The sequence below is a fragment of the Chenopodium album genome, chromosome 2, assembly GCF_948465745.1.
Source record: "Chenopodium album chromosome 2, dcCheAlbu1.1, whole genome shotgun sequence".
Classification (NCBI taxonomy): domain Eukaryota; kingdom Viridiplantae; phylum Streptophyta; class Magnoliopsida; order Caryophyllales; family Amaranthaceae; genus Chenopodium; species Chenopodium album.
In genome coordinates, this window is record NC_137835.1 from 6719020 (window position 1) to 6729486 (window position 10467).

General features: G+C 35.2%; 2 protein-coding genes across 5 annotated transcripts; one reads left to right on the forward strand and one right to left on the reverse strand.

Annotated features, from left to right (window-relative positions):
• Nucleotides 1–437: 437 nt before the first annotated feature.
• LOC145581291 (SH3 domain-containing protein 1-like) lies at nucleotides 438–7830 on the reverse strand. Of its 4 annotated transcripts, none has more exons than XM_081638328.1 (10): nucleotides 7446–7829; nucleotides 6329–6442; nucleotides 6077–6146; nucleotides 5853–5983; nucleotides 5497–5598; nucleotides 5163–5363; nucleotides 1854–1916; nucleotides 1471–1590; nucleotides 942–1016; nucleotides 438–817 (listed from the first exon to the last, which is right to left on the reverse strand). In XM_081638328.1, the coding sequence occupies exons 1-10, from the start codon at nucleotides 7503–7505 to the stop codon at nucleotides 698–700; spliced, it is 1056 nt and encodes a 351-aa protein (XP_081494454.1). In that variant the 5' UTR covers nucleotides 7506–7829; the 3' UTR covers nucleotides 438–697. The 4 variants fall into 4 exon arrangements, with proteins under 4 accessions (XP_081494454.1, XP_081494452.1, XP_081494448.1 ...); XM_081638326.1 differs by having other exon boundaries at nucleotides 5853–6001; nucleotides 7446–7825; XM_081638331.1 differs by having other exon boundaries at nucleotides 682–817; nucleotides 1454–1590; nucleotides 5853–6001; nucleotides 7446–7827.
• Nucleotides 7831–9185: 1355 nt separating this feature from the next.
• On the forward strand, nucleotides 9186–10046 carry LOC145567473 (uncharacterized). Its single transcript, XM_081626767.1, has one exon. The coding sequence runs from the start codon at nucleotides 9186–9188 to the stop codon at nucleotides 10044–10046; it is 861 nt and encodes a 286-aa protein (XP_081482893.1).
• The last annotated feature ends 421 nt before the right edge of the window (nucleotides 10047–10467 follow it).

Here is a 10467-nt window from a genome sequence, read left to right on the forward strand (position 1 = left end):
ACAAGTATAGAGTGTAAAGGTTTGATCTTCAACTTCAATCCAAGTCTCGTGAAACTTTATTCAAAGCTTAGAGTTACAACATCAATTGATCAGGGATATGGAAAAAGCAATTGCACCAAATCCCAATTTCAAAGCATTTGCTGTTTTTTAAGAGAGACCCAATTTTTCCCTCCAAGTTAAGAAATTTGATTACCTGAGCTTTGATAAAAACCCAGAAAATCAATTGATTTCATGGGTTAATTATTTTTATTTTTAGAATTTTAATAGTATTTGGGAAGGTAATTTGTATCCATATGAATTTAATGTTTATCCTCAAATATATGATCAAATTATCAGCGGAGATTGCAAATGTTTCTACTTGGAAATCTGTGAAGATATCAAAAATCATTATTACAAGGTATTATGGACTTGTGGAGTATGGGTAAGTCATGCCAATTATGTAAAAGTTATGTTATTTTCTCTAAATTTATGATTTACAAATCATTATTACAAGGTATTATGACTTGTGGTAGATGCCTCAAGGTTGTGCTACACAATGTTTACGCAATACCAAAACTTAAAACCCATGAATTTGTACAATTTCTCTAGTGAATATTGTGATCCCTTCTATAAAAGACAGTGGATATTGTATAAAAAACAATAAGCTATACAAGTTATTTTACAGCAAAAATTAAGTGGTAACTAGAAACTATTGCTGCTAGAGGTTTGCCCAGGATACATTGCCTTCTGAAACTTCATCCAACCTTCGTACGTAAGGGGAAGGAAACCATCCTGTCTTACCACTGCATTCGCCTTTGGACCAGCCACCGGGAATCACCTGGATAGAAGCAAACAAAGCACCACACAAAAACGAAGTTGATAATCATTACAGTAATATGCATGACTGCATTTGCGAAGTGACTGATATTAACAATTAAGCCTCCAGCAACTGAAGAACATACCTGCTGCACCACGACAATATCACCAACCAGTAGACTCAGCTCCCCTTCGGCTTGAGCATCGAATGGGTGTTCAACCTGTGAAACAGATAAGATTAAATAAAAAAGACATCAAAGAAAAAATAAGCTTAGGGAAGACACAGCCTAAAATGAACATGTACAGTTTTTTAGTTTTTGACAGCAGAATATATAATCTAGCAAGTTAAACTTTGAAGTTTCTCACACCATCTTTACTGAAACCTAATTAAGAATTCAAAATAGAGACTAAATTTGGCGAAGATGTCAAATTTAAATACATAGCGAGGATAGTTGTTAACATTCTTAGCTAAATTCCTTAAATTTAACCCCAAATGAAATGTTGCTTAGCCACTTAGGATATGTTTAAACCATTGATGCTAATTGTAGAGAATCTTAAGTGTTATTGCTGTCAGTTTCTCTTTCTTCAGCATAAGTACATCTATAGTACAGAGACAATAGTTTAGTGGGGTGGGCAAGTTGGGAAGAGCCATACTGACAAGTTTAGCAATCTTACTTTTGCAACATAGCATGCACCATCTTCTTGTTCTATGTAATGCTCCTTGCTTCCATTTGAATGGCTCTGTGCAGCATCTTCTGGCAGTGATGACTCGCACAATTGTTCCAATTGAATCATCTAAAATACAAGAATCGTTTACAACAAAGATCAAGACACATTTTTACTAGCATGTGGTTTCATGCATCAGAATCAAATGGTAAAAGGATATAAAAAACAGATGCAGAAGACTAAAAACTGATGCAGAAGAAATATGCAAGGTAACAAGCATTCAGTGTCACAATAAACAAGAGAAATTTCCAGTATCATTTTACACTCAACAGTACTAAGCAGCTGAATGCAAAAAAAAAAAAGAAAAAAAAAAAAAGAGATAAATTACATACCTCAGGAAGAACCTTTTCCAACATAGCAAGAACATTGCGATGGTAAGATCTTTTAGCATTCAGCTGCAAGTTACAACACCCATAAACATTACCACAATCACTTATGAAGAAATTTAGAAAGATACAAGATCCGGAAAGGAACAGTAAATTCAATAAATGAATCTCCCCGATGACTGTTGGGGCTGAAACCATATCAATCCACCCATATCTTTTCGAGTGCCTCAAAGGTTAAATCTAGGCCTGGGAATTGAGTGCCTCTACCTTCTTTAATGGAAACATCACATGATGAATAAGAAAGAAGAAGAAAAAAGGGTGAAGCATTAATCTGTTCCATTTTACATTCTTGATAAATTTCTCACAGGCTAAACATACAAGTCTTACTAGACTATAGGAGTCCTTTTACGCTGTCTGATAGAAGTAAATCAGAATCTTTAGCGGATGATAGGTGCATGATCATAATCAATTGACCTAAGTTATACACTAATAGTCTTAAAATTTAACCTACTGTACACAAATAGCCTCAAAAGCATTCTGATCATATGTTATATTATCAGTAGAATGCAGAGGCTTTAAATTATTTCATGCTCCCAACAGCTGCTGAAATACAAAAATCCATGCACATCTGCATGTGCAAGTGTGGCTTCTTTCTGAGACTTTCGCTTAAAAACATGATCCAAAATCATTCAAATCTTCAATGTTATTCTTCACACTTGGTCACTTGTATTTTGAGGTATAGACAATTCTTCTATTTCCATCCCACTATTTTCACTTAACCTTTTATTTTAATCTCCATCTTCCCCTAAAGAGCTTTATATTGAACCCCTTGTAAAATTGTAGCGAACACCCGACTGAGAGTAACACAATAATGGATCAAAACATGTGAAAATGTGATAATAACACATATTTTTATGGGCCCCAAACATGGAAAATACGGGAAAAGAGACAGTAATTGGAAAATTTGGGAAAGTTGCTGAAACAGTCCCAGAAGATGGGGAAAAGGTTTGGAATAGTAGGGGGGTGGATTTTTGACACTTTGGTACATCCCATATTACCCTTATTACTCGTTTTTCGAGGTTTGGAGTTGTTTTGGACTGAGAATGTGCCAATTGACCCCGGAACATGGTGATTGAGGGGCAGTTTTTGTTAATTGATGATGAAATATGAGATGTGATACTTAGATTACAAACATGAATAATAGTATAATTATTATCCATAGTCTATCAATCGACACATCACATCACATCACATCAATCAACACACATGTGAATAGTAGTATAATTATCCATAGTTACATCATACGTAGTATATAACATGTGTTCTTTTCCAGATCCAAGCCATAGTGTCAAGTCACATCACATCAATATTATGGTTATATGACACCATTTCCCTTATATGAGATTATTATACTCTTATGACATCACTATTGTCAAGTCCCATCATATTATGACATCACATCATTATAAATATAATTACATAATATGACATCATTATACTTATATGCCATCATTAGATTCAATGACATCATTATTTTCAAGTCACATCACTTCAATATACTTTTATGACATCATTATATTCATATAGCATCATTATTGTCAAGTCACATCACTTCAATATACTTTTATGACATCATTATATTCATATGGCATCATTATTGTCAAGTCACATCACTTCAATATACTTTTATGACATCATTATATTTCAAAATTTCATGAATTTCAAAATAGAAACACAACTCATTCTTGATACTTTATAGACATCTTTATAGGTGTGTTATGGTTTCAAACCACCTTAAATGACCCAAGGAGTCACCCCACACATTCAGTTCATTTTTTGAAAAAATGTCAAAAACTGACCCGAAATCGTGTATTATAGCCTTCAATTTTGGACAATTTTTCACTTTTTTAGACCCAAAAATAAAAATTACCGAGATGCTTCCCATGGCCCTTAATACACCCCAGGAATCCATTTGGATGGGTAAAACCATCCAATATGCCTTTAAACTGTCAATTTACCCGTTTACAACTTGCACCACTTTCATACACCCAAGGCTACCAAGGATATTTATGGCAACATAATGATCATATATGGTTCCAAACGACATTATATGACACTAAGATGTATCTCCTTTCATCTCGAGACTTTTCGACACCGGGTCCCGAAACCTTCGAAATTGGCCAAAAAACGTGTATTATATAGCCTTCAATTTTGCCAATTTTTGACTTTTTTTCACCCGGAAACAAAAATTGCCGAGAGGATACCCATAAACCCTAATACCCTCCGGGAGTCCAATTGGGTGGGTAGAACCATCCAATTTGCCTTTAAGCATCCAATTTACCAGTTTCCGTACACGCCTCTTGTATTGGCTATAAGCTTCCACGGGGCCTTTATGTAGCCGACTTATGGTCGTATATGGGTCCAAACAACATCATATGACCTTGGAATGCATCTCGTAAAATTCCGTGAATTTCCGACACCGGGCCCAACACCTCCTAAATTGCTCCGTTTTCGTGTATTATAGCCTTCAAATTTGGCTTACGTACATCATTAATTTTTTTACCCGGCAAGATTATGCATCCAAGTACTTCCATGGGTTCCCAAAGGGTCTTGGGAGTCATGGATAATGCCCAGAACCATCTCATTCATCTTTAATCATGTCTTAAGGCAACGACGACATACCCTTAAACGTCAAAACTAGTTGTTTGTATTCCTTATCCTTGGGTGCACCGTGCACATGTCTTGTGCACATGCCACACGCCCCCTTGCACCATCTTACACCTTAACACTTTGGCTTTGTGACTAGTCTCAATCCACTACTTAGCATTTTTTAACATATAAGAAGCAACGCTAACCTCGTTTTCCAAAATATAGGTGTTTTTAGGGAATAGGGTTCGGGGGGACGAATCGAAGCGACATAGGGCTGAATCTCAATGGATCGTGGCAGCAAGGCCACTCTGCCACGTACTTACCCCGTCGCGTATTTAAGTCGTCTGCAAAGGATTCAACCCGCCACTCGATTATTTTCTCTTAACCTTTTATTTTAATCTCTATCTACTTCCAATAAATGAGTCTACATTTAACTGTTATTCTTAATCTACATGCCCAACTCTAATGTGTAAAACATTTAAAGGATGGAGGGAATATCTTGGAAATGAGTAAAGTGTCATGTATGGTATATGTAATTAATTTGAATACTTATGCATAAAACTATACTCAATAATTATAAACAATGTTTAAAGTTGACAAAGATACAGGAGTTTAGAGTTCCAATATGCAGCTAGAAACAGTTGATGGGGAATAGAAAGACTATACCATAACAACAAGCTGATGGAAAGTCATCTTTTGTTGATGTGCCTCTACTGACTGCATTGCAGATGTTGCTTCCTTTCCAAGTGCCAGCAATCTAGATTTAAGATAATCCAACTTTTCCTCTGCATTCTCAAGTTTGACGAAGTTTTCCTCAGATTTTGCTCCCTCAGTGGACTTTGACCTCAGTCTTAGTACATCAGCTGCCTACTGAGAGGCCATATAAGATTCAGAATGTACGTTGACTACTGGCAATAATATCATTAGAGGATAGATAGCGGCTACTTAATTAACTTTCAATCAACTTATGGATTAGTTTTACTAGGACAAAAATTACAACCTGAGCTTCCACTTCCTGCCATAACTTGTCATATCGACGTACAAGAAGCCGAGCATCCTCAAGCTCAGCACTTCTTACCAGTGCTTGCAATGACTTGCAGACCTAGAAAATCAAAATGAAACAGTATCTTCAAATTTCAATTCTTGACAAGATCAATCAGAAATATAACTCCCTTGCACTTAATTCCAAAAGAAAACCAACTCAAATATGTGAGCTTTCTACACTACACGCTAGATAAACATATAGGAATGGAAAGATGGATTACATAACATGTTATTGACAATGAAAATCTACGCAGCTATGCCTATATAGTTATATCTTATTTGTATGTGACAAAATTTCCTAGTACAGATTACCTTTTCATTAAATATTCCTAGCATGGTCTCCTTCTCTTCTACCATTAAACTGTGAGAGGTACCAACACACGCTGCAGCTTCTGTCAAAGGGGATGTGCTACAATGGCTTTCTGCTCCATATCTGCAACAGTCTTGAGCAAATTTTCTCTCTGCATTAGAGATAATACCGTCTTAAACCTTGCACATAGACACAATAACAATCGTGGAGGTTTAAGTAGGCCAACCTATTTCAATTTGCTTTGAAGTAACTGATGTAATCCCTTCTATGCCATGTACTAAGCTCTTCTCAAAATGCTGACCACAAAACAAAAACATAAGCAACATCATAAAAAATGTTTATTTACTTTTGTTGATGAAAATGAAAAAGAAAATGAATTTGTAGGAGAAAATTTCCAGCACAGATTCCAAAGGGTTCTTAATTAGAAGGCACTTCATTTCACCATTTACCAAGAGGGCAAGAGGCCATTATAATGTACCTTGGCTTCTCGCGTAGATGTGTATAGCTTGTGCAGTTGGTCACGGCATGCAATCTCTGCTTCGTCTACTACAAAGGCTTCACCACCAAAGTGCCCGAACTGTCTAAGAAGAGCCTGTAGAAGATGCCATTAGTCCTCAATCTTTGCTAAATTTGGCCAGCATAATGATTGTTCATGTATGTTAGTATGTATATATTCCAACAATAATTGAACGGTGTAAGTCTTAATAGTTTTCAGCTTAAAATTAATCTTATAATTCCATTAATGTCAATATAAATTCATAAGATTATCATTTTATACAGTTCTACACTTCTACATACAATAAAATATGGATTCATGGTCTAAATTCATTAAAAAAAAGTCTGAATGTGTTCTATTACTTGACTATAGGAATGAGTATTAATTCTGTTGCTAACCAATTTTCTCTGCCACAATATTAACATCACCTTTTCAACTTATGTCATCAAAGAGACAATGAAAACAACATTTTACCAGTTTTTTTTTTTTTTTTTTTTTTGGTACCCTCTTTGTAAATCCTTTCCCCTTCTTAAAACCACACATTTTATTAGACAAATCCTATTAATTTTAAGAAGCATATCAACTGTAAGATGGTTCCTTCAACTGTAATACTAACTCAAATTCCAAAAACTAAAGTGTATGTCACCGAGTTTAGTTGGTAACTACATAATACCTAAAACCGGGGATCGAATCCCGTCTACATAACATGTCCTTTTTAATTTGTTTTGGAAAAGTTAGTAGGCATATAATTATAAATCAGAATTCGTTAAATTTACAAGACTTTAAAGGAACAGGCTCATTCAAACAAATTCCGAACAACGAGTATCCCATCTAGCCACTAGGTGGGCTACCATGTTACATAACATGTCTTTAGTAGCTAGTTATACATCAAAATAAGTGCAAAAGCTAAAAGCTCGACACCCATATATAGTAAGCCGTATCACACTATTTAAATACATCATCCAAGATTCTGCTACCCAGATCACAAGTAGTTATTGATCATGATTGCAAATACATAAACAATTGTATAAAGTAATAACAGTTAAATACTCCAGTACAAAATTGTTGAAATAAAGATCAAAATTTTGAGAAAAATTACCTGTTGTTGCTTAGATACTTGATCTTTGAGCTTGTTAGCTTGCCTTTTAATGGCTTCCATTCAATCTCTCTCTATAAAAAAAAACCACCCTTTTGATTTATACTCTTTCAATTTCAAGAATAAATCATTGAAGGTGGAAATAAATTTATAGCATAAGACTTGTTTTTTAAAAAATTAGAAAAAGGTTTGAACTTGAATAAGACATTTGTTTATAAAATTGGGATTGCGGTTGAAAAAGGTTGAAAAAAGTGAGGAATTATTATTGGGAGTGGAGTGGTATTGGAATTTATTATTGAGAATATTATTGGTCAGGTAATAAAATTTTAAAAAATAAAATAAAAATTTTGGTGATGAATAAAAGAAAAAATAAAAAAAGGAATTAAATTCTCGAATAGTGGAGCTATTATTTTTTTATTTTTTTTTGAAAGAAGTGGAGCTATTATTGGATCAGGGGTCCAACTAGTGTATACTGTAAAGGAGCTTATTCTTCTGAGAAGTTGAGAAGCATCTCAGGCAACCTGTATGCGACAAGACTCACAAATCACAATAGGTCGGGGTGCTTCCTAGTTCCTAACTTCCTATACATAACCTTCATGTTGTTTGGACAATGACCTTTTCAATCTGGTTAGAAACAGGCTTGTCGAGTTGGGGTTGTTTTTCATGAACCCCAAGCTATTTGAGTGGCTAAAACAATTCATTAACTAAAAGTCTCCACGAGTTTTTTTGTGATTGATTAATTGTCACATATAGTTGCAAACGACATAATATAACCCTGAGATGTATATCCTACCATTCCAAAAGTTTTTGACAGCAAGTCTCTAAACCTTCTAAATTGGTCCGAAAGTGTGATTATCGCCTTTGAAAATTTACGACTTTTTCGAACTTGAAGATGAAACATGTCAAGGTGTTTTCCACGGACCCATGAAACCTCGGGAGTCCATTTGAGTAGTTAGAATCGTCTCCTAACTTAAGTCAATCTAACTATTTAAGTACACGCCACCCTTAATCACCTCAAGACAAACAGTCTTTATGTGATCGACTATTGGTCATATATTGTTCCAAATAATATCATGTAACCCTGAGATTGTATCACCAACAATCACGAAGTTTTCAATGCTATATCTTAAACCTTCGAAATTAGTCTAAAAGTGTGAATTAGCGTTTAATTTTAGATACTCTGTAATTTTTAACAAGTATCAACTTTATTGGGATTAGCAAAGGTGCTTCATATGGGCTATGGACCCCATGACACCTCATAAGTCTATTTGGATGCTTGAAATTAAATCGTTTGCCCTTAAAATATCGATTTAGACATTTATACACCTTTAATTGACTCAAGACCACCATGAGCTTTTTATGTGACCGATTAATAATCACATATAGTTCCAAACAACATTATATGAACCTGACATGCAACCCCTATTATCTCAAAAGTTTTCGACCTCATTTGTCAAAATCTTCAAAATTTCATCTTAACACCAAGAATTATCAATGGTGCGATTAGACATTAACCAAATTAACTAAAATTCTCCTCGGATCCTCTTAAAGGTCACAAATGTTGACCATTTCTCTCTCCACTTTCTCACTAACAAAATCACAATACAATTATCATGAACAAAGTAGCCGTTGAGTTAACCTCCTTTTCTCACTCCCACCACTTCCCACTCCTCCCACATTTTCCTCACACACAAGTTTTCTCCCTCTCTCTCTCTCATCTTTTCTAGTTTTCTCTCTCTAAAAATGGCTGATTTCTCCTTCCTATCAGACACAGATGAATCATCTGCAGTTGAACAAATTTTAGCAGAAGCAATGGATCACTGTGTTCTTCAACAAGTTGCCGCCATTAATTGCTCTTCTTTCTCTCACTCTGTTCTTCCTTCTAACCTTGAATCTCGTTTCCAAAGGCTCAAAACCTTCCCTTCTTCTTCTGCTTCTTCTTCCAATCCCTCGAAATCTGTGCCAAAACCCCAACTCGGCCCTAACTCAGCCAACGAATTGAAGAACTCAGTGACCGAATTGAAGGATGAAAAACCCATTTCCGATGATTCTGTAAAAACCCCAGAAAAAACCCCAGAAAAGGAAAAGAAATCTCACAGAAAATCTGGTTCTGGATATTTATCTTCTTCTGGGTCATCGAATGCTTCATCTGGGTACTTGAATTCTCCCAATTACAGGGGAAAACAGGGTGTTAAAAAGGGTAAAGATGGAAACTTTTCATCCGGGTCATCGAATTCCGGGTCGAAAACTTCAACAAAATCTGTTAAAACGGGTTGTTTTTGGTGTTCTCCGTCTCCGAAACGGGTTTCTTCTCCGAAGCGGGTTTCGAGGAAGAAGAGTGATGGTGGTGGTAGTACTCGAAATGGGGCGTTTGAGTTGGGAGATGATTGGGGAAAACATGATGAAATATTGAGTGATTTGAGGTCATTTTCGGCAAAAAAGCAGAAGAATTTGATGAAGATTGCAAAGAAAGAAGAAGAGAAGATTAATAAAGAAGCAGAAAAGATAGTTAAATGGGCTAAACAAACTTCTGCAAGGTTGGATTTTTCTATCAATGATGATCTTAGTGATGATGACAGTGACTATAGTTTTGGGCATCATTGATGTGAGCAATGAGCTTCTCTTTTGTTTTTATAGTCGAATACGTGGCAGGCAAATGCATTAAATCAAATCAAATCAAATTCCGCCAAAGTTAGTAGTAAAACATGGTACTATCATACAATAGACTAGTAGCAATACTTAGTAGTAGTAATACTGTGTTTCTATATTTGTTAATTGTTGCACAAAACAAATAGTTCTATGAATGGTGTATAAATTTTACCTTTATATGTGGAAATTGAGTAGCAATATGCTTAGTTTTGTGTTTTTGTATATGGTGTCATTGGTGTGGTGAAGGGATTGTGCAATGAATTTGACAAAATAAAATTTAAACATATGATGAGCGCTTGAAAAACTTGCTCCACAATACTAGTAATTTTACCAGATTCTTGTCCATGCTTATCATGATGATTATCTAATGCTGAGT